Source organism: Furipterus horrens, unplaced genomic scaffold, assembly GCF_987537825.1.
Source record: "Furipterus horrens unplaced genomic scaffold, mFurHor1.1.pri manual_scaffold_8, whole genome shotgun sequence".
Classification (NCBI taxonomy): domain Eukaryota; kingdom Metazoa; phylum Chordata; class Mammalia; order Chiroptera; family Furipteridae; genus Furipterus; species Furipterus horrens.
Window position 1 is genome coordinate 28,336,190 of NW_028327178.1, and position 20,511 is coordinate 28,356,700.

At 44.4% G+C, this 20,511-nt stretch overlaps 1 protein-coding gene across 4 annotated transcripts in view; it reads left to right on the plus strand.

The window, feature by feature from the left end:
- The first annotated feature begins 616 nt into the window (after nt 1–616).
- INO80C (INO80 complex subunit C) overlaps nt 617–20,511 on the plus strand; it is a 43,946-nt gene continuing 24,051 nt past the window's right edge. Inside the window, exons 1-6 of one of the 4 annotated variants that reach the window (XR_016512710.1) lie at nt 619–849; nt 10,282–10,392; nt 11,257–11,368; nt 12,280–12,347; nt 15,464–15,833; nt 16,941–17,003. Coding sequence is in view for 3 of the 4 variants with exons in the window: in XM_090285653.1 (XP_090141779.1) it covers nt 694–849; nt 10,282–10,392; nt 11,257–11,368; nt 12,280–12,347; nt 16,941–17,072 (579 nt within the window). In the remaining variant the exon portion in view is untranslated. Of the gene's footprint in view, nt 850–10,281; nt 10,393–11,256; nt 11,369–12,279; nt 12,348–15,463; nt 15,834–16,940; nt 17,313–20,511 lie in introns of those variants that run through there. The other 3 variants (XM_090285653.1, XM_090285652.1, XM_090285654.1) reach the window with 3 other exon arrangements.

The window sequence follows — 20,511 nt, forward strand, 5'->3', positions numbered from 1 at the left end:
TGTCGCTGGTTCGATCTTCCAGTCAGGGCACATCAGAGAAGGAAAACTCTGACTCCAAAAAACCTCCGCTGCCTTGCGGCATACCTCTTCTGGGGAAAGGCTAAGGGAGTAAACCCCGACAGAAAATCCGGAGCCGGAGTCCCTAAGGCGGTTTGACGTTGTAGTCAACACCGGCAACTCCTGCGGCGCACCTGAAGCCAAGCTGTATTGACTCCGTCTTTCCCTTGGACCCTTCAGCTGCGAAGAGAGGGGGGGTCTGCTGCATGGGCAACAGCAGACCCTCCATATCACCCTGCCCAGGCTCTGTAGCTTCATCGAGGCTCTGTGGCTTCAGCTTCACTGGAGAGTGCAGATAGACTCTTAAGAAGCTACACCATCGTCTCTCGAGACGGATGGCTGCCGACGACGACGACGACGATTCCTCGATCGGTAGGGATTTCCAAGCACGTGCCCACGCTGGGAGTGCGAGAGCTGCAGGGTGCACGCAGCCCCGCAGACACCTTTCCCCGCGGATGGAACTGGCTGCACAGCGCTCCGTCTCTTAGATTCAGCCGAGAGAAGTCAGCGAATGCTTTGCGAATCCAGGCCAGGTTTTCAAGCATTAAGACGGAAATAACAGCGAGCCGGAAGTCCCAGAGCCTTCACTGGGAAAGCAGTAGGGAGGGGGGAGGAGGAGGAAGACTCAGGGTAGGGATGGCGGCTCAAATTCCAATTGTGGCTACCACTGCCATTCCAGGAATAGCCCGGAACAGCAAGAAGAGGCCAGCCAGTCCTTCCCACAACAGCAGCAGCGCTGGGGCATACAACGCCAGTAAGAAGAAAAAAGCGTCCGCCTCTAGCTTTGGACAGGTAGGCTGTAGTACGGCTAGCCTGCGCCCGCGCAGTTGCTGAGCGGGGCGGGGCGAGAGAAGAGCGCCTGCGCGAGGCCGGACGGGCGCTTCTTATGGATTCGGATCGAGTGGAGTGAGGGTGTGTTACCCTGCGCAGAGCGAGTCACGGCGCATGCGCCGATCTTGTGCCGTGACCTTTTTGGTAGGTTAGTCCCTTGTGTAGATGAAACATTTTTCCCCATACTTTGGACATGTGGAAGTTGGATAAAGAACTTCCCGCGTTGCACTGCTCTTGCTGTCGAGGTGGGGAGGTTGCTGCTGACATACTGTAAGGTCCGTCTCTTTCCTTCGAGGTGGTGGTTAGAGCTAGGCTCCAGACTTCTTTCTGTTTCAGTCAAGCAGACGTTATCAAGTCTCATCTTCGTCCATTTAACAGACATTTACCGAGTGTCTGTGAGGTGCAGAGCGCCCCAAAGCCCTACGTGGAGGACTACTAAGATATATTGATACAGGTGGTTTCCCGTGTCTTCAGAAAAGTGCCTTTTGATCCTCAGTTTCCCCCGTCCCAAAGTGTGTTTGGAGTTACCGTACGAGGTTGTTCTTAGGATTCAATGAGCTCATGGTTGGAAAGCCCTGAACACAGTGCCTGTGGACAAAATTCCCGCAAAGAACTTTCAGCAGAGGAGTGGCTTGGGTAGCTGAGTGTTTGCTTTGGCTTCTGCATTTTATTTAAAGCAATAAGAGAGCAGAGACAGAGTGTAACTGTGTCCACTCCAAAGCATGGTGTAGCATCGTTCACCCAGAACGGTGTTCTACAGGTGTTAACTGCCTGTTGTTTCTTCCATTGATAATTAGTAGTGCTCCCGCTTTTTAAGAAAGTTTATTAAGGTATGACTTTTCATATAGGAAAATTCACAAATCTTAAGTACAGATCAGTGACTTCTTATATTTGACCACTACTCAGATCAAGACTGCATTATTAAGAGCCTTGGAAAATAACTTGGTGACCCTTTCCAGGCATTACTGCCTTCCTATTCTGACATTTCTCACCATAGACTTGACTTTGCATTTTTGAGCAGAATATAAATGGAATCGAATCATTCAGAACGTACTCATTCGTGTCTGGGTTTTTCTGTGAAATAGTGTTTTGAGGAGTCATTCATTCATGTTACTATCTCTGTCAGTATATCTGGTACATTACGTAAATATACTACAACTGATGGACATTTGGGTTGTTGACTGTTTTTAACCTCCTGGGAACATTCCTGTACAAGTCTGTGAAGATTATACGCTTTCATTTCTCTTGGGTAAATGAGTAGAAGTGGAATCACCGGATCATAAAGTAGATACGTATTTAACGTAGTTAGAAATTGTTAAACATTGTTTCCCAAAGTACTTGTGCTATTGTGCATTCTCACCAGCAAAGTATGAGAGTTCCACTTGCTCTACATCCTGATTGTGATCTGATTTTTGTTTTATTTTTTATTACTCTGGTTACTGATTACTAATGATACCAGTTACCTTTTCATATGCTTATTGAGTATTCCAATATTATTTATGAAGTGCCTGATTTTTTCTAATTTTTTTTTTTTTTAAATTTTTACTATCCAAGAATTTGTCCTGACTAGTATGGCTCAGTTGGTTGGGCATCAACCTGCAAAGCAAAAGGTCACTGGTTCAATTCCCAGTCGGGGCACATGCCTGGGTTGTGGATTCTGTCCCTGGGTCAGGGCACATATAGAAGGCAGCCTGTTGATGTTTCTCTCTCACATCAGTGTTTCTCCTCCTCCTCTTGCTCTCTTCCCCTCTCTCTAATAATAAATAAATCTTTAAAAAAATATTCAGAGATTCTTTACATACTCTTGATTGGAGTCCTTTCCAGGTACATGCATTGCAGGTATCTTCTCCCAGTATGTGCATGGTGCACACTGCTAAAGTGAAAGATATCATGATAAATAATAATATTTATTGGGCATTTACTATATACCAGGCAATGTTCCAAGCATTCTCTAAGTACCACCTCATTTAATCCTCAAAACAACCCCCTGTGAATTGTTATTCTACAAGTTAAAAGACTGGAACAAAGAAAGGTTAAGTAACTTTCCAAAGGTCACACAACTACCAAGCAGTAGAGTCAGGATTGGAACCCAGGCAAACTGTCCAGAGTCCATATTCTTTTTTTTTTTTTTTTGCTGACTCTTGATATTACTCATCATTCTCTACCTTAGAAGATATAATCAGATCTCTAATATGACCAAGTTTATGTGCAGAGAAATCCTTTTGGGGGGAATTTTTTGAGATCAACATAGAGCGTTTTAGACTTTCCAAATGTCTATTCAAGTTGATAAAATCTACAGAGACACCTAATTGACCTACATATTGAATGTCATATAATAGACTGATCTGTCATGGTTAAGCAGTTAACAAGACATCTAAATAAGATGAGAGGCAGCCCTGCTTTAGAAGATTAATGTAGAAAGCCCAAGACAGACTAACTGCTCTGTAATTGGAGGCAGCCAGAGAATGCTGGGTTGATTTTTGTTTATTCATTAAAAAAAAAAGTCATTCTACCCTAACTTTTAAGAAAAATCATCATACTGTTAAGCTTTAGAAGTTCATTTTTTCTACTTTTATTTTTTTTAAGTATTTTATTTTTATTTTTGATTTTAGAGAGAGGGGGAGGGAGGAAGAGAGAGTGAGAAACACCAATGTGATGGAAACATCCGATTGTTCGCCTTCCCTATGCACCCCAGGGGACTGAACCCACAACCCAGGCATGTGCCCTGACCAGGAATCCAACAAGCAACCTTTCAGTTCTTGGGACCATACCCAACCAACTGAGCCACACCAGCTGGGGCATTTTTTCTATTTTTAAAGTGGTCATAAAAAGTCATCCAATTTTCTTCTCCAGCAACTATAATAATTTGTGTTTTCTATATATAAATGTAATTTTTCACCATTGTATTTGATATATAACATTGTGTATCCTGCTTTTCACTTAGCATTATTGCATGAACCTGTTTCTCTTGATAGACTGCTCTTATTTAATTTATGTTATTGAATATTTAGGCTGCATTTTACAGTTTTGCTGTTTTAAGTAACCCTAAACTAACCTTGTAGTTTTAGACTAGGGTCACCTCTTTGAATTTAGAATACTATTAGATAGATGTAAGTGGACATTTGATTTTTTTTTTTTTCAGTGATAAGACAAAGGACATTTGTTTCTCTTCTTTGTAACCACAGACAGAAACCCAAGTTATCCTTAAGTCTGAGTCAGTCATGTAGTCATGCAGTCTGGCGAGATGAAGCCATTTATTTGGGTTCTACAGTTGGGCACAGCTGAGGTCTCTGACTCGTCACAGTTCGTGGCAGGCTTGCACCCTTCTTTGACAGCAGGCCAGGTTTCTCTTCCCTAGGACTTGCATCAGCTCTTTTAGTGATAGGTGTTATTTTTTTCCCTCTTCTTAGGGTGTTCATGTCTCAGGGCAGGATGGCTCATCTCGTAAAGTCTCTTAGTGTTATAGTGGTTTAGTAATAGGAAACTGTACATCATATTAAATTTTATTTTATTGCATCCCTGCCTCACAGACTTGATCCTCCCTTTGATTGAAGGTCTCTCCCTCTCATCCCATCACTAATAGACATGGGAGTCTTAGCTCAGTGGAAGGAAGCCCAGGGGGAGGGAAGAATGAGGGTGCAGTAACGTGAGGACGGAAGTAAAAAGGAAAGAAAAGCAGGAGACCCAGTTTTGGGTCTGAGTGGGGTCTTCTTTTTGAGCCTGTTCAGAGAGGGAAGAGGGCAGCCCTGGAATAGTGCAGTTTAGTTCACCTTCGAATGGCTTCCTTTCTCTGCCTCTTCTCAGCTGACAAGGGACGAGAAGAGGATGGAGTGGTCAAATGAGCAGGAGGGGTCGGTTTTGAAGATCATTGCATAAGCGCATCACCTTCGTTCCCTTTGTGACTCTTCGCAAGGATGCCACTTGGAATGGTGATACCAGCTTCTAGCCCTCTTGTCCCACCACCTTCCCTTTCCTCTGAGCAGATGCACCTGTGTGTCAGTGCATCCTGTCTCCTGGCAGAGCTCCCAGACCTTCCAGCACTCAGGAATTGCTGAGGTCCCTACTTTTCTTAGTGGCCTCTGGGCAGCACTACCTGCCTGGGTCTCCCCGGGCCTGGGAACAGCCTACATCTAAAGAATGCCCTGTATTCCTTCCCAGGATTTCACTGTGCCTATGACCTTACCCACTAGGATTCAGGGAAGGGGCATGAACAGAGAGGGGAAATTGCTGCCTTTCAACAGTTCTGGGGAAGGAGGTAGAGCTAATGTCACTGCTCGAAGATAGCAGCACTGTGAGCCAGGCGTGTTCTGTGGATGGTACTGTAATCTGTTGGAGGCCTCGGGGCCTGGTTCTTCCTTTCCCTTTAGTATCTCCTCTGCATTTGTAGCAGTTCTGTTTGCTTATTTTCTCCCAGATGGAAACAAGGTTACATAAGTAGTCATTTTCTTTATGAAACTAAGTTATGAGAAACTCAGAAAAGTTGAACCTTAAAGTGTTTCTGGCCCCAGGAAACCTCTTTTACATTCTGCCTGTTCTCCTGAGTTGTCTCTAGCTGTCATGATTTTTCTGTCCTGATGGGATGCTTACTGCATAGTTCTTAGAGTTTTTCACTCTCGCTTAACTTAGGCTACCCTGTAGACCCAGCCTCCTGGCAGCACATGTCCATCAGCCTTTCCTCACCGAGTAGTCTTGTGGTGCATCATTAATGAATTGTGAGGTTCCTCAGGGGAATGGCCCGTTGCCTTCCTGTAACACTGGTGGGTCACCTGCTTACCTCTTGTGCCTTTTCAGCCAGTGGCCAAGCTTCCTCCTTCTCCCCTGGACTACCACCTCTCAAAAGAGCAGGTGACTGTCACTCTTTTGACCTGCATGCCAGCTATGGCTTCCTCCCTGGGTTCTGCGGAGACGCTGGCTCATTCACCATTAGGTTAGCCTCTAAAAACAGGTGACCAAACAGTTTTTCAAAGTGACTGCACCCTTTTACATTTTCACAAGCAATGTATGAAGGTTCTAGTTTCTTCACATCCTTACCAACATGTCATTATGTTTTTGATTATAACCATCCTAACAAGTTTGAAATTATCTCTTGTGTTTTTAATTTTTGTTTTAATCCTCACCTGAGAACATTTTTCATTGCTTTTAGAGAGAGAGGAACAGGGGGAGGGGAGGAGAGAGGAGAGAGAAAGTGAAGGAGGGAGAGAGGGAGAGGCATCTATGTGAGGTAGAAACATTGACTGGTTGCCTCCTGTATGCACCCCCCAACCAGGGATTGAACCCACAACCTAGCTATGTGTCCTGACTGAGGATTGAACCCACAACCTTTCAGTTTATGGGACGAGACTAACCAACTGAACCCCATGGGCCAGGGCTGTTTTGTGGTTTTGATTTACATTTTCCTAATTACGATGTTGAGCATCTTTTTATGTGCATACTGGTAATTTGTATATCTTCTTTGAAGGAGTGTATTGAAATTTTTGCCCTTTTTAAAATGGAATTATTTGTCTTTGTCACTGAGTCATAAGAGTACTTTATAAGTTCTGAATTATCATTATTTAATTAGTTGCTCAAGTTGTCTAGATTTGGCTAGTGGGCACTCTTCAAACTGGCTCCTGTATTCTTTAATATACCTCCATTGTGTTTTGAGTGTTGTTATGCATTGAATTGTGTCCCCCAAGATTCATATGTGGTAGTCCTAACCCTAAATACCCCTCAGAATGTTACTGTTTTAAACATGGGACCATTAAAGAGGTAATTAAGGTTCAGCAAAGTCATAACGGTGGGTCCCTAATCCAGTATGACCGGTATCCTTAAAAGAAGAGGGAGAGACACCAGGAAGGCACATGTACAGAGTAAAAGTCATGTACAACAGTGAGAAGATGGCCATCTATAAGGAAGGAGAGAGGCCTTAGGAGAAATCAACCCTTCTGGCACCTTGATCTTGGACTTCTAGTGTCAGAACTGTGAGAAGATAAATTTCCGTTGTTCCAACCACTTAGTCTGCGATATTTTGTTACGGCAGCCCTGGCACACTGGTATAATAGCTCTTACTTTTTGGCACCTCAAGGCTCATCTTGTACTTTCCTGCCCCTGCCCCTCCCCCACCCTTGGAATCAGCCATTTCTTCATGGATCACTAGTTCTAGAAAAATAATATTGAGAAACCAGGATATAAACAATAGTGTGACTATTGATCATTGTTTCCAGCTCTCAGAACTAAGTCAAAAACCATGAGTTCATATCAATAAACTCTGATTTTAACCCACTAGCCTCCCTTCATTCCTTATTTGCTTCATCTTAGAATACATATAAAGTAGTAAACCCTTGTGAGAAGCAAACCTAGCAGTTGTTTATGGTTCTTACTGCCGTTAACCTTAGGTTATATTGTCAGAATATTGTGTTCGAAGTCACTAAAGCTATTTCTCCCGTCCTCGCCTTCAGTGTGGTTGCTATTCATTCCAAATGCAGTTAGGTTTATTTGGTTTTGCTTGTATTCTATTTTATCTATCTGCTGCCCCATCCTTGTTCATTTTATTTTTATGATGATGATGATGATGTTTTTAGTATGTGAAACCCTAATATGATTCAAAGGGCCAAAACTCTACAAAGAGCTATACTCAGTGAAGTTTACTTCTCTCTCTTCCCTTCCCGTTTTCCTGTTCTTTCCACCCTGTTCCCTGTGCCCCGTTAGGTAACCAAGTCCTGTTGTTTCCAGATTACCCTTCCTGTGTTTCTTTGTGTTTGGCCACTGCATCCCACCCAGAGACGATTCCTTACAATGAACTCCTCAGCAAATACATCTTAAATACTGATGCTGGCATTTAGTCATGTTGCTCTCTGGTTCCTTAACTCCGATCTGTGAACCAGTCAGTGATGTTTTGGTATTGACTCTGTACCAGGCACTGGGTTAGACACAGGGGACAGGGGGGTGAGCCACAGAGTGAAGCACAGTGTTCGATGCCTCTGTGCGTTCTCACTTGGACTCTGCCTCTACTCTCGTCCTCCGTCTCTCCTTCTGGTCTGTTGCTCCCTGCCTGTTTCAAAAGCTGCTGTTTTTTCATTGACTAAGGCATAAATACAAATTATCAATCATATATCCAAAATATAGATATTACTCTAAGAAGTAGTCAATACAAAATAACATTGCCAACTGGCTACACAGGTAACATTGGTTAATGATTAAATGTGATGCGAAAATTAAATCTTCCCCATTAAATTGTACCTCCCAGGACACATGTACCTGGCAGAAATGCTGTGACTGTGAGGGAAAAATCATAAGTGCAATAAAAGTAAGTTGTGTACAAAATGCTAAATCTAATCTTTGTAGTAAAATCAAATCTGACACACACTAGTCCTTATGAAAATAATTTTAGTGAAACATAAGTGAAAATAGAAAAATTGGAAACTGTTTGTCCTGTATAGAAAATGACAATGGATTTTGCATCAGAAAATACAATATACAGGTAGGAGGGAGAGCAAGAAGCAAGGCTGGAGAGGAGGCCAGAATTTGTTCCCAATCCCAAGGGCGGTGGGAACCACTGAGCAGTTGTAAGTAGCGGAGCAACATCAAGCTTACATTTAAGGTGTGTCCCTGGCTGTGCTGTAGAGAATGGAGTGGGCAAGGTGTGCGCTACAGAGTCACTCGCCTGAAACTTACAGCTGAGGAAGGGGCCAGATGAGGTCAATGAACTGGAAGGGGTAGAGAGAGAGAGGTGGGAGGGAGGGAGGGAAGAAAGGGAAAGGAGAGAGAGAGACATGACTTGTGTTATAGGTGGTAGGAAAAGGATGAGAAATGGGAGGCCTCTCAGTTCTTAGTGAGCTGACATTTGATCTGGGTCCTGGGGGAGAAGTTAGGAAGGACCATGAATGGGGTAGGATGAGGTGAGGGGCAGTCCAGACCGAAGAGGTGGTGTGAGCAGAGAAGGGGCACAGACCCCAAACTCCTTGGCTGGAGCTCAGGCCCATGTGGAGAGACTGTGGTGAGGAGTGTGAGCGGGTGTTTCAGAAGAGACTGTCAGAGAACTATTGCAGGAGAGTGAGTGGCCCCTGTCTCCCTGACTCCCCTCCTCGCACATGGATGCCACTGCAGGGAGGAGGGGTGGTGGGGTGGAATATCTGTTTATACAACTAGAACTCTTACATTGCTGCTGGGAATATAAGAGTGCAACCATTTAGGAAAATGGTTTGGCAGTTTCTTATAAAGTTAACCATATACTTACCCTACAACCCAACCATTCCACTCCTAGATATTTACCAAGAGAAGTTAAAAACACATATCCATTCAAAGGTTTATACAGATATTTCACAGCAGCTTTATTTATAATAGCTGAAAACTGAAAATGACCCAATTTTATCAACAGGAAAATAGATTAACAAATTGTGGTACATCCATAAAGTAGAATACTACTCTACTGATTAGTATACAAATTCAGTGAAACAAACTACTGATCCATGCAGAAGCAGGCATACATCTCAGAAACATCATGCTGAGCTGAAGAAGCCAAAACACAATGGTATGTGCCGTCAGATTCCACTCGTGAAGTTTTAGAACAGAAAAAATAATATGGTAGAAATCAGAACAGTGGTTGCCCCTGAGGGTGGAAAGTATTGACCAGGGAGAGGCATGGGGGAACTTTCTCTATCTCGAGGAGGGCATGAGTTACACAAGTGTAAACATTTGGCAAAAACTCATGAAACCTACACTTTAAGATCTGTGTATTTTGCTCTATGTAAATTATTTATCAAAAAACAGTTTATTGCAGTCTGGGAAGATTGGAAAGTACATTACAAATCAGAAGTGATTTCTTACTTTGTCTTGTTTTTTCTTTGTGACTCTTAGCTTAAAAGGTTTTTGTTTCAAAGCACATTAGCTTGCTTGTCAGCCAGCTGACTGTCCAGCCTCCTCTCCCTCTGTTCTCCCTCCTCAGAATGCCCACGTGCTGTTTGTGCCCCTTAAGCATACGGCTCTAGCCTGGAATCTGACTGATGAGACCCTTAAAGGGGCCAGACCTCGTTTGTCTTAATGTTTCAAGACGTAGTTTGACAAGATCAGCAGGAGTAGGGGCCATGTGATGTCATGGAGAACCTCGTTTTTTTCTGTCTACTGGGGATAACAGCCACTTTGTAGTCGTCATCAGCATTCAATGAACTATCTCGGGTAGGACACCCATCCCTGTGCTTGGCACATAGAGGGTCCTGGTGGCCTCTCCTATGGCTTCTGCAGAGCAGGTGCTGCGCCAGTCTAACCTACCTTCCTCTGTTGCAGGTCACCTGCTGGGGCTCGGCACACTGTCTTCCCTCGCACATCCTGTGGTATCATCTTATGTCTTGCTGAGAGCTGAGATAGGGAACGCAGCTAAAAGATACTGACCTCCTACTATTTTTATTGTGTTTTAAGGGTATCAGCATGGAAGCCATGAGTGAGAATAAAATGGTATCCTCTGATTTTAGCACAGGACCTATGGAAAAAACTTCCAAACCTTTGCCATTTAAGGATCCCAACTTTGTGGTAAGCATCTAAGCTTTTTGATAAATTAAAAGCCAAACAACCAAACCTTGGCTTCTGATCATGCTGGGCCTGCAGCCCAGGTGGTGCAGGCGTCCCCTCCTCCATCAATCCAAGTTGCCACCTTCTCTGTCATGGGCTTTGTGGGAAGGGCGGGAACAGAAGAACCCTTCCCTTAAGTACATGTAAGAAGCTGTTACACTGTAAAGTAGAAACAGGCTACTTATCCTTTTGTTCTTGAGGAACATGATAAATTATAGTGATTCAGATTACACCATTAAAAGTTTGTTTTTCATGAATTAGTTTTGAAAATACAGTATTGCCAGTGCCTACAACAGATTTTGCTATTCTTTTCCATTTTATTTTGTCATCTTCATAGGACAAAAATGTATATTTCCAGAAGGCTTGCTGTGCCATTATTAAGGCATATTTGGGTTTTCTAGGATCATCAGTAATTTGCAAGGCAGAGACTTGCCCTCAGAAGGGAGCTTAGAGATGTGGTCTAAATGAGTTTAAATCTAACTTTGTAGTAAATTTATTTTAAAGTAATGGGAAATTCATGAGTGAAAAGTTAAATCCAATAAAGGATGTGATTTTCTGTGTGCATGTAAAAAAAAGAAAACTTTTGTTTTTACTCCCTCACCAACTAACTCATGGATTCTGACAATCCAAAAACATTTTTTATTTTTTATAAGTAAGATTAAAGTGTACGGTGTAACACTTTTTTTCCCCTAAAGGCTTAGGGGTACAAGTGATTGCTGACAGAGTGAAGGATATATTACAGTTATGAACAAGCATGAATGTCAGATTCTGAAATGGTACCTTCCATTGAGTTTTGCTTCTTCCTATCCATATTTCTAATTCGAGCACTCTGGCCATGGTGGTGCAGTAGCTGGCAAGAAGAATAGAACCTGGAAGAACCTGAAACAGATTCTCGCTTCTGAAAGGGCACTGCCGTGGCAACTGAATGATCCTAACTGTGAGTTGTTTAGAGCCTCCTATGAGTTTATAATGTTCAGACTGGGAACTTGCTTACCACACACCTAAATTATTATGTTTGCATTAATGTAGGAAATAATTGTTACCTTAGGAATTCTATAGTGGCATCAATATAGGGAGATTATGTGTATATTTCCTCATAACTGTATCTGTATTGAATCTGTTTGTGTTGTCATGGATGTGTGGTTTTTAGTGTCACTGTTCATGTCAGTCTGGAGAAATAAGTCCTGATATAATAATATTGATGTTTCTGTATGACATTCTTCTTGTTCAGAAGTCTACTCTTAAAACTTGTTTCCAAGAACGAGGTTGCCCCAGATTTAGGAGGTTTTCTAATAAGCAGCGTAAAGGCCAGCTGTGTTTTACTCTCTGAGCTGGTGTTTTTCAGAGTAAATGCTTCATGCTGCAGTATTTCCAAATCTAGGTAAAGCACTGTTTTATGTTCTGTTGAGCTTCATTGGAAAGTACAGGTAAGTTTCCTCCAGCTCTTGTCCCACTGCACGTCTTTCATGGGGGTGACTCAGATGGATGACAAGCGAGCTAGTCAGTTGTCTGGGTGTGGACATTCCAATGTCCAGATGCTGAGATCCAAGCAGTGGGTCGTTTGGCATCTCATCACATCAGCCCATGTGGCCCGAGACAGTGAAGATGGCCTGTGGGCGGACGAGCTTTTCACTGTTTCTGCTGGAGTAGAGGGTCCCTGGAGACAGGATAAAGCTAGATCAGAGCCTGCCCTTGGTCTCTGACATATTGCATTATTTCCCCAGAGAATTCTGTGAGTAATTCATCACAAAATAAAAATTTCAGAAATACTATCAAACAATATTGTAGATATAAAGGGAAGGGAGCTGAATGTTTTAAAGCCAGTTTAGTTATCTTCTTTTTTTTCAGACTTCAGTATTGATGCTCCTCCATCCTTCAAACCAGCTAAGAAGTACTCTGATGTTTCAGGTCTTCTTGTGAGTATAATTACATCTCTATGTCTTTTAACATAGAATTGAAAGGAAGATTTCAGAGTATTATCGACTTAGATAGTGTTGAGTATTGACCACCACCTGTCCTGCCTGGAGCCCGTATACTTTGAGAGGAGGTCATGGGTGTGTGGTGAAGTGTTCACGTATTTATTTAAGGGTGGCTGTGAACTGGGGCATCGTGTGGGCAGCCTGGAGAGAGGGTTGCTCCAGGAAAAAGGAGACCCAAGTTTCACTTCCCCTTTCTGTGCTTATGTGAAAGATATTTCATATATATATATATATATATATATATATATATATATATATATGTTAACTATAGGAAAAAAACAATTCTTTTTACTGCTCAAGTTTTAACAAACTTCTACATTTTAGAGATGATTGTGCTCTTTAAAAAATATTTAAACTTCTCTAAAGAGGCACTATGGTAAAGATAGTGGTTTTTAAACATATTTTTAAGCACCAGAGCCTCTTTTCCAAATGAAATGTTTTACTGAATCCCCTGGAGCCCACGCACCCACTGCAGTCCTGTGTGGACCTGGTCCTCTGTCCTCCCCACGGCCCCCACCACAGTAACTTCTGGGGAACACAGCTTGAAAACCAGCAGCATAGTTGAATGAGTGGGATTTAGGCAAGTTGCTGAACCTCAGAAACCTCAGAGAGCCTCATTTCCTTCTTTTCAGAATGTAGGTAAAGGGTGGAACTTTCAGCTCACCTCTTCATCCTTTTCATCACTATTCAATTTGGAATACATGCTTTTTTTCATAACTGTAGAAATAATGAGTCACTTCACTTTTAAAAACTCATCCACATCAGTATGCCTCCAACTTCTGTAACAAACTGACTAAATGATACGCATTTTACATTGGCAAGGATTTGAGTTTTTATTGTAATTTTGAAAATAACATTAGTTATACTCTCAATTAGTCACATATTTTAGCTTTTCCTCCAGAGAGCCACAGACTCCTCAGTATACTACAAACTTAGATCCTTAAATACAATGATCCCAAAAAACTGATAGAGTAGAAGTGCTTTAAAATGGCAAACGCATATGTGTGTGCATGTATATGTGTGCGTGTGTGGTAGGTTCTTTTTGCATCTGTTCACGGCATGTATCTCCTAAAGGTCCCCTGACAGGACATCACCTTGAGAGAGATGTTGTAGCCTTATGCTATCTCTTGTCTGCTGCCTGCAAATGGTTGCCTCATATACTTGACCCATTCTAATAGGTGTTTGTGACAGAAGAGCTAGCTGGGCCCAGTTATTCTGTTATGGCCCCAAATGGAAATTTCTCCCTGTTCCATTTTGTGCCAAGCTTGTAGACGCAATGGTTTATGACCAGACCTGGAGGGGGTTCTTTAGAATGTAGCTTTATCCTCACCATTATCAGGCAGCTCATCTGCTAGTGCAGTGGTTTTCACACATTAGGAGGCATGAAACTCATTGTGAGAAGCATTGTTCCAGGCCCCTTTATCCCATTGGCAAAGGACTTGTCCTGTTATATAAAACCTAAAACCTCTTGTCCCACTGCATGTAAGATTCAAGAAATTCTGAATATAGAAAGAACTCCAAGTCATTTAAAGACAAACCTATAGAAGAATTGGCTGAAAGGATATAAATAGACAATTACAAGGAGTAGATACACATGACCAGTAAGTAGATATTCAAGTTCACTGATAATTAGGAAAAACACTCATCAGGTAGGGAAGAAATGAAGATGTTTGATTATATACATGATCACCATCATAGAGAATTGGACATCCTTGTACATTGCTGTTTTGACCCAGCGTTTGCCTTCTAGACAGCTCCCTGAGAAACAGCAGGCTCAAGGAGCCTCATGCAGAAATGCTTATGAGAAAACATATTAGCAAAATATCGGGAACAACATAAAGGTCAATCAGCAGGGTGTTTTCATACTAGTCTACGAGCTCAATGTATATACAACAACATGGAATAACTTCCAAGGTATATACTGAAAGGTGCAAAGCAGTGCAGGCAGCATAGAACCCCCTAAGTAAAAATCAGCACATACTAATGAAAGAATATAGGCTAATTTCTCTGGTGTGTTTATGTACATGTGTAAGGTTATAGATGCACAAGGTCTGGAAGGGTGCCCACCTAGCCATGGTTTGCTCAGGGGAAGGCAAACGATGTTGGATGGTAGATGGTGATAGAAAGGGACTTTAGTCATATTCATAATGTTTTCTTTTTCTTTTTTTTAGAGGAAAACATGTTTATCTGTTACTTGTGTGAATTAAAGTTACATAATTAAAAAGTAAAGCCCAGCCCATGTTTACACTGACCCACTTTCTCCCAGCCAGCCAAGCAACAACTGCCCCATGTGTGGGCGTGGCAGGGAGGCATGCAGGGTCACAGCTGTGTTTAGCCCTTGTCACAAAGCTGGGGAAAGTACTGTGGCTCTGGGAGGGATGGGGGAGCACCAAACACTGCCTCTCACCCTCCAGCAAGGAAGGCCTGAGGGCTGTTTGCCGCCTGTCCTCTTGGGAGGTGGCTTTGTGTCCTTCAGGCTCCAAGGATGGAGTCCGGGGGAGGGTCCGACAGTAGGAGTGCAGTTCTTGACTTGTTCCACAGTGCAGTGTCCCTTGGCATCCTTCCCTCTGCTCAGAATACTAGGTCATGTCTGGTCTGTGCAAGTTCTTGTTGGTGACCTCTTTATTGGTGCCACAGTAGCTGTGTATTTCGCATTACTTATTCAGCAGCCTTCTTGGCAGTGAGGTCTGAACTTGGGCGGGCCGGCTCAGCTCAGTTTGGTGGTAGGAGTGAGGCAGCCTCAGGAATGGAGCCAGGCCAGGCTGCTTCATATATGGAGGCCGGGTGATCAAAGCCAGATGCACATGCTTGCACCCCGGGTCGGAACTGCGGGGCAGCCTCCCCTGCCAGTCCGTTCATCTGACTGCCACCGGACCGGGAGCCTCAGAACGCACTTCTGCTGTTTTTCTACTTAAGCCGTCCTCATATTACTGTCATATGTTATGTTACTCTAGAAAGGCAATATTTAGATCAAACCAAAGGATCAAAGTTTTATTTCTTATAGAGCTTTAGTTAATCTTAATTTTTTAGAAACAATCTCATTTTCCTGACAGGAAGCTGTTAAATACCTAAGGAGATCCCCAGTGGCAGAATTGAAGACCTTTTCTCTTACGAGAAACCTATGACTCAGTTCCCTTCAGCCTGTAAGCTTCTTCACTTCCCTCCCTGATTAAATCACAGCATTGCTGCTGCTAGGTCCACAGAGATGAACAACATTGAAGCAAACAATCCACACTGGAGTAATTGGATGTTATCTGTCTAGACTTTAATGGCATCTCTTATAATTTTTTTGAAGGAGTTCCCAATGACTCACCCTCATGTCTTCTCTTTCAAAATCTTTAGATGCTATGTGCCTTGAGGTATATAGTGGATGAATTAGATTCTCTGCTCCGCAATGGGAAAAACAGACCAAAGAGAATTTTGGTATGTCAATGGGAAGCAAGTTCTCTTTGCTCTGATGGTCCTAATTGTCCATTTGTTGGTTCATTTATCATTTGCTGTACAAACACTGACTGAAGGCCTACTGTGTGCTCTGCATTGCATTAGGAGCCAGAATTCAGTGATTAAGCACACCACAGGATTCCTGCCTCAGGGAGCCTCAGAGCCTAGATCTTAGTCAAAAGTCATGGAGATAATAAACTTAAAAGCAACAGAGATAAGCATTCCACAGGAGACAAATGTGTTGAGGTGAAAGTGGGGTCCTGACTTTGGGGGCAGAGTCCTATAGGATAAATAGGGGGTTACTGAACATAGTGGACCAGGGTGGGGACCCCTTCTAAGGAAAGGACAAATGGGGCATGACAGGAGGGAGGGACTTAGAGCCTGGAAGTTGGAACCAGTGAGCAAAGACATGTGGCTGAGGAGCTGGTAGGTCCTGAGGAGCCATGCTGAGGACTTGGGCCTTTGTCCTGAGAACAGAGAAGAGCCATTGAGAGGTTTCGCGAAGAAGAACATGACCAGAATTGCAAGTTGCAAAGATGACCCTGGCTGCAGTAGTAGGATGCTGTCCCTTCCAGTGGAAGAGTGGGTGTGGGTAGCCAACCCAGCATTGCAGTGGAGCCCAGGGAGCCGTGGAAGTGGTACAGGGAGGGGGTGGAAGAGTGGGAGAGGGGTGCAGTGGGAGTAGGTGGGCGGTAGCAGGGAAGGGCGGGTGTGCCAGCACGCATGGAGGTGCTGCTCCCTGCTTTGGGGACAGATCCGGAACAGTCGTGTGAAGCAGGTGGGAATTTGAAGGCAGGGATCATCATCGTGAACTGTTTTGGCGCTGTTGCTTGTAGCCCTGAGGCACCGACCAGAAGAGTTCTAATGTCCACTGCGGTTATTCCTCTTCCTCCCCCTGAAGTATTACTCAAGTCTGGGAGGATTAACACCTCTTCGCCAAAGCGAGCAATTTAGGGCTCTTGGTGACAGAGTAAGACATGATGAAGATATATTTCACTTTCAATAAAATAGAAAAAAAACACCCTTGAACTTAAAATATTCACTACTACCACCACCAACGCTGCTTCTCTGTGCCTGTTTCCCACCCAGGCCAACTATACTGACCCACAGAGCAAGCTGCGCTTCAGCTCCATCGAAGAGTTTTCCTACATTCGGAGACTGCCATCCGATGTTGTCACCGGCTACCTGGCCCTGAGAAAGGCCACAAGCATCGTTCCCTGAGCCTTGGGAAGGAGAGATGAAGTGGAAAACTATTTAAAAGGCAGACTTTGGACTCGTAATTTTGTTTCATGGAAACATACTCATTCTGCTGTCAATCTAGAAATGTCAGTGCTGTGCCGTGGAAAGAATGTTTGGCTTTAAGGGGGGTTTTTTCTATGTTTTTCCTCCAAGTGTGATATTTCCTGTTGAGTTAAATTATATTTCATTTGTTGCTTCAAGTAAAGTCATTTGACAAGAAAATATGAAATTGTCCTTTTAATTTAACCCAAGTGCATCCCCCAATTTTTGCTTCAAAGTTATAAATGCTCTTATAACACATTTAAAGACTGTAATAAATCTTGACAACACTACTGGGTTATTCCTGATCCCAGTGACTCCCTCTTTAGAGTATATTAGTCTTTCTCTTTGTTCAGAATATTTGGAGGAGGTCCAAAATTGAGACTGGGAAAGAAAGGGCTGAGTAACTTGCCCTGTCACACTGGGGTAGTCTTGCCCTGTGCCTCAGCCTCCGAATCAGCCTCTCTTCCCAGCCAACGCAACTGAGAGAGACGTACTGGGAGGGACGCAAAAAATAAATAAAACGAATTATCTTCAGGAGGGCGGGCCCCTTGTAGTACAGGCTTCCCCCACGAGGTGAGTGTTCTAGGAACCCATCTATGTCAGTGTACCAGCTGGCGTTGTTGTGAGAGGCTGCACTTGGCTTCAGTGAGTTGTTGTTTTGGGGTTTTTTTTTTAAAGATTCAACGAGTTTTCCCACTTCATGATGGGTGACTTATGAGCACATCTGCCCACACTATGCTGAGTGTTCAGCAGTTTTTGACCCAAAACAACACAACTTCCATGCCCCACCCTCCCTAATCACCCGATCTCGCCTCGAGAAACTTTGTTTCCTGATGAAAAAAAGTCCTCAAAGGGAAACATTTTGCCAATGTGGAAGAGGTAAAACGAAAAACTGCAGAAGCACTAAAAGGCATCAAAATCAACGAGTTCAAAATGGTTATTAACAGTGGAGAAAATGTTTGAATAGGTATATTGCATCAGATGGAGAGTACTTCGAAGGTAACTGAAGTTTGAACATGTAAAATATTATAAATAAATTCTGTCGTTCCCCTCCCCCCACCCGTGTTATTTAAGCCACCACTTTGTGGCATTTCATGGTAGCAGCCCAAGCTGACTGAAACACATTTCTGAAGGCATGGGTCCGAATATTAACTCCCCTTCTAAGAAGGGCTTTTGTCCTGGTCCGGGATGCAGCCCCTTTGACTGAAACCTGCAGAGCGGCAGCATTTGCTTCAGTCCTTAGAGAAAAGGAAGTGCTCCTGGGCCAGGAGAACCAGAGGGAGCAGATGTGCCCTGCGCCTCTCTGAGTTTTACTCCCATACACCTCTAGGGAGGATGGTGGAACCGACCTTGGGGCTTCTGGATCAGAGTTGCCTTAACTCAGGGAAGTTAGGCACTCAGTGCTTTTTATTTCTGACTGAAAGCCCCACCCTGCACCCCTCTCAGGCTTAGAGAAAAGAAAAACAAAGCTGAGAGTCAGTTGGGAGAGCAGCTGGCTGGGCAGGTGACAGCTGCCCGGAACCTGGCTTCCGTTTTTCTCTGGCCCAAGCAGCCTCCATCATTCAGCACCTTGGGAGTGGGAGGGGTGCTGTGTGAGCACTGCCCTCCCCACCAGGGAAAGGAAATGGGAGGTGAGGAACCTTCCTGAAGCCCATGAGCACTGATGCATTTGAGTCTCTGGTGCAGGGTCCTGGAACCTGAACAATAGAATCGCCTGAGGCCTTGTTGTAACAGATTGAGGGCCCCACCCCCAGAGAGCCTGATCCAGTAGGTATGGCGTGGGGCCAGGACTTCTGTATTTCTAACAAGGGATGCTGATGTTGCTGGTCCAGGGACCTCACATTGAAACCCACTGAAGACACTGAAGTTCTCTGAAAAGCCGGAGGCTGCTTCTTGGGTTCCTCTGGCTCCTGCATTTCCGGCCCCCAGTCGGGCTAGGAATCCCTCTGCCCCAAGCTCCTGTTTCCCTTTTGGTGAAACAGGGAGTTAGTGAGCCAAGGGCTCTTCCTCCTTCACTTCCACCTTCTGCTACACAGTGAAAACTTGGGCAGGTGCATTTTTTTCCATGAACCACACACACCCCCAGGACTGGGTAGCACCCCACTAACACTATTCTCACATTGACCACTGGCTGCTACCTCAGACCTGCCTTTTCAGAGTCCACTGGGCCAGGGTCTAGGTGAGGAAGAGAATCTGCCCTGCAGGTGTCCACCATGGGGGCCCACAGATGGTTGCCCCTTCGGGCCTCTCAGGGCTTCCAGGGCTTTGTGCCATGAACCCTCCAACAGTCACCTGGGACCCATTAAGATGCAGATTCCTGGGCTACACACCCTGGACCTGACTGCTGCGGGGAGTGAGACTCAGGCATCTGCATTTAACATATATCCCAGCTTGAATGTGTCACGCAGAAGTCTGAGAACCGCTGCCTTGGGCAAGCAGAGGGGAAACTCCTGCGCCAGACACCTGGCTCCCTCCTTTCCTGTTCCCCTGCCAGGGTGTTCTTGGCAGCCTCTCTTTGCCAGGGAGCTGAGTTCCAAAGGTCAAGTCGCTCTAACCCCAAGCAACAGGGGGCCAAGCTGAGCCAAACTAAGCTTCAAGCTGCGAACAGTTCCAGCAGTGTGCCCTCCTACAGGTTTTGGAATGGGCGCGTAGTTTTGTGCCAATAGTCCTTGCTGTCTGTGCTTGGCCCAGTGGCTCTCAGCCCTGGCTGCACAGTAGCCTCACCTGTGTTGGGGGCGGGGGGAACGGAGATAAAAAAACACCCAGGGATTGTGATTCAGCTTCCCTGAGCTGGGGCCTGGCCATAGTATTTTTTAAACTCCCGATATTTCTCATCTGCAGCCCATGTTGAGAACCCTTGCTGTAATTACAAAGAGAGTATTTCACATGGGGTCCATTTTCTTCACAGATCAGCTGGCTGTTGCCATCCCAGGGCCATGAGCAATTTGGAAAGGGTTCTGTGCATGTGCATGCGTGTGTGTGTGTGTGTGTGTGTGTGTATTTAGGATTCCTTTTCACGAAGCCTCCCAGAATTGGAGTTGGAAACATGAATGTCACTAAAGACTCTTCCCCGTCCAACTTTACCACCCCCGCAGCTCCCCCCACACACATTCAATCAGTCCCCAGATTTCCTCTTTGCTCACATTCCTCTGCTATCTGCCCTACTCCACGTCAGGAGCACACCACTTCCTGCCTGGACAGTTCAGTGCCCTCCTCACTGCTCTTTCTGACAGTCTGATCCCTCCCCTCCACTCTCCCTCTGCCATCAGAGGGCCTTTCCACAATTTTGGGCAAGAACTTGACTTTGCCCATCATGGCATGTCCACTGGTGATTTATCTCAGAGACCTTGTTAATTCTGGCATTGGCCTGTAGGCTACA